The sequence below is a fragment of the Pygoscelis adeliae genome, unplaced genomic scaffold (genome assembly GCF_000699105.1).
Source record: "Pygoscelis adeliae isolate BGI_AS28 unplaced genomic scaffold, ASM69910v1 Scaffold666, whole genome shotgun sequence".
Classification (NCBI taxonomy): domain Eukaryota; kingdom Metazoa; phylum Chordata; class Aves; order Sphenisciformes; family Spheniscidae; genus Pygoscelis; species Pygoscelis adeliae.
Genome location: NW_008824929.1, coordinates 10,952 through 12,963, shown reverse-complemented (window position 1 = coordinate 12,963; position 2,012 = coordinate 10,952). Strand labels below are relative to the sequence as shown.

Sequence of the window (2,012 nt, the reverse complement as noted above, 5' to 3'; positions counted from 1 at the left end):
CGATCTTCTGCAGCATCAGCGTCTCCTCGTCCGTCTTCCTCTGGATGACCTGGATCCAGTCGGAGGTTTGCCCCAGGGTGAAGTTCATCTGCTGCATGGCTGCTCGGACATCGTAGCGCTCCTGGGCCAAACCCTTGAGAGAGTTGTCCAGCTGGGAGGTGACCACCTGCCAGCCCCCAACCTGGGCCAGGAACTGCCCCAAGCTTTCGTTGACCTGCCGGATGGAGAAGGAGCAGTTGTCCACCTCGCTGGTGATCTTGTTGCTGGTGGACGAGAGCTGGTTATGGGTCTGGGAGGTCCGGTCGAGCAGGATTTCTTGAACCAAAAGCATCTTCTGGATCTCCTCCAGCTCGCCCTGCAGCTTGGTGATCTCCTGGCCCAGCTGTCCCGTCTCGTGGCACAGGGAGCAGTTCCCCGAGGTCTTCTCGTCTGAACGAAGGGCAGAGGGGTCTGTTACCCCACCCCGTCCCTCACTGGGCCTGGAGTCCCTCCCGCTGAGGACCAGAGCGGAGGAAGGAGCCTCACCATGGTCCATCCCTGCAGACCCTGGAGACGGGCACCACAGAGCCACGGCTGGGACAACCCTGATGCTACCAGCCTGTACCAGCTCCCACCCTCATCCTGCTCCTGCCACCTCTGTGCAGCAAGTTCCCCAAAAAGCCCAACGCCACCAACCCCACCCTCGGGGTCGTGCAGTCGTCCCTCCCCAAAATCCTGGGAGATAAGTGGGGGGTTGGCTCTGAGGGAGCCCCGGGACCTGAAAAGTGGAGACGCTTCAGCCCCTGGCTGGCAGCGCCGAGCAGCTGAGGTCCGCCCAGCCGGAGGGACGCGCGGTGCCAACGCCCGGAGAAGACCTCCAGGTCCAGGTGCGAGCGACTCACCCAGCCCCTGGAGGTCCTCCTGGATGGAGACGATCTTTTTCTCGTAATAGGTCTGGGCTGAGCTGATGTCGTTGGAGATGGAGTCGACTTTCTTGAACACTGCGGAGGAAAGGTGGGGGGGTCAAGGGAGGTGGGCAGGGGCTGGGACGTGATCGGCCTCCACACCTTTCCTCCAGGCGCGCTCCCTGGCGAGGAGGGTGGCCAGGGCCTGAAGAGTCAGGCTGGGTGGCTGGTGGGTGCTGGCTCTGTGGGGTGGGTCTCCCAAGGGTTCGGGGCTTGGCTAAGGTCTACAAAGCGTCTCCAGGGGTCCGGCCCCAGGGAGCACACCATCCCTCCGCTGAGCCTGGGAGGCTGTTTCTTGCCTGTGGAGGTGATGGGGTGGCAACCTCTGGGCTCCGGGGTGGTTCCTGAGGTCCCCGTGGGGGCAAAGCCATCCCCCAGCGAGGTGGCATCACGCACAGGGTCCCACATGCATCCCAGGGGCGGGTCAGGGGGAGCTGGATGCTCCTCTCCATGCCTGGGTGCTGAAGGTGCTTTGGGGGAGTCCCAGTATCCCCGAGGGGCTGTCCCGAGGAGGGCAGGAGGGAAGCTGGGAGGGGAAGGCAGGAGAGGAGGCAGGCCTCCCACCCCTGCCCGTGCTCACCCAAGGCAGCCAGCACGGTCACGGCCACGATGAGGAGGATGGAGAAGATGTAGAGGACTTTGACGGCCGTCTGGAGGGAGAGGTTCTTCTGGCACCGGCTGCAGCTGGTCCGCGCCCTGCCTGAGCACAGAGAGGAAAGGATCAGGCCCTGCCGCACCCCCTGCCCACCCCGGGGGACGTCCTTACCACTCGGCCGGTAGCTGAAGGTCGGCATCTCCTCTTCCTCTCCTCCCACCGGCTCGTCTTCTGAAAGCCAACACAGGAGGGACCTGGCCCCCGCCGGGGCCCTGCCTGCCGCCTGCCCAATCCTGCTCCCAGCCCCGAGGATGCCGGTGGTCCCTGGGGACGCCTGCCCAGCCTCGCCGTAACCCGGTGTCCTCGGGGCAAAGCTGGGAAGCCACATGAGAGCCATCACTGCCACCCTCAGCTGGCCAAAGCCCGGTGGCACCAGCCCATGGGGACACGTCCCCGCTCAGAGACCATAAACT

At 64.7% G+C, this 2,012-nt stretch overlaps 1 protein-coding gene across 1 annotated transcript in view; it reads right to left on the bottom strand.

Annotated features, from left to right (window-relative positions):
- Positions 1 to 1,743, bottom strand: part of SCARA3 (scavenger receptor class A, member 3) — a 10,903-nt gene extending 9,160 nt beyond the window's left edge. Inside the window, exons 1-4 of the mRNA XM_009324978.1 lie at positions 1,711 to 1,743; positions 1,525 to 1,644; positions 882 to 980; positions 1 to 429 (exon numbers count right to left, since the gene is read on the bottom strand). The exon at positions 1 to 429 is cut by the window's left edge and continues 617 nt beyond it. Of these exons, the coding sequence (XP_009323253.1) occupies positions 1 to 429; positions 882 to 980; positions 1,525 to 1,644; positions 1,711 to 1,738 (676 nt within the window). The 5' untranslated portion in view covers positions 1,739 to 1,743. The remainder of the gene's footprint in view (positions 430 to 881; positions 981 to 1,524; positions 1,645 to 1,710) is intronic.
- Positions 1,744 to 2,012: the final 269 nt, after the last annotated feature.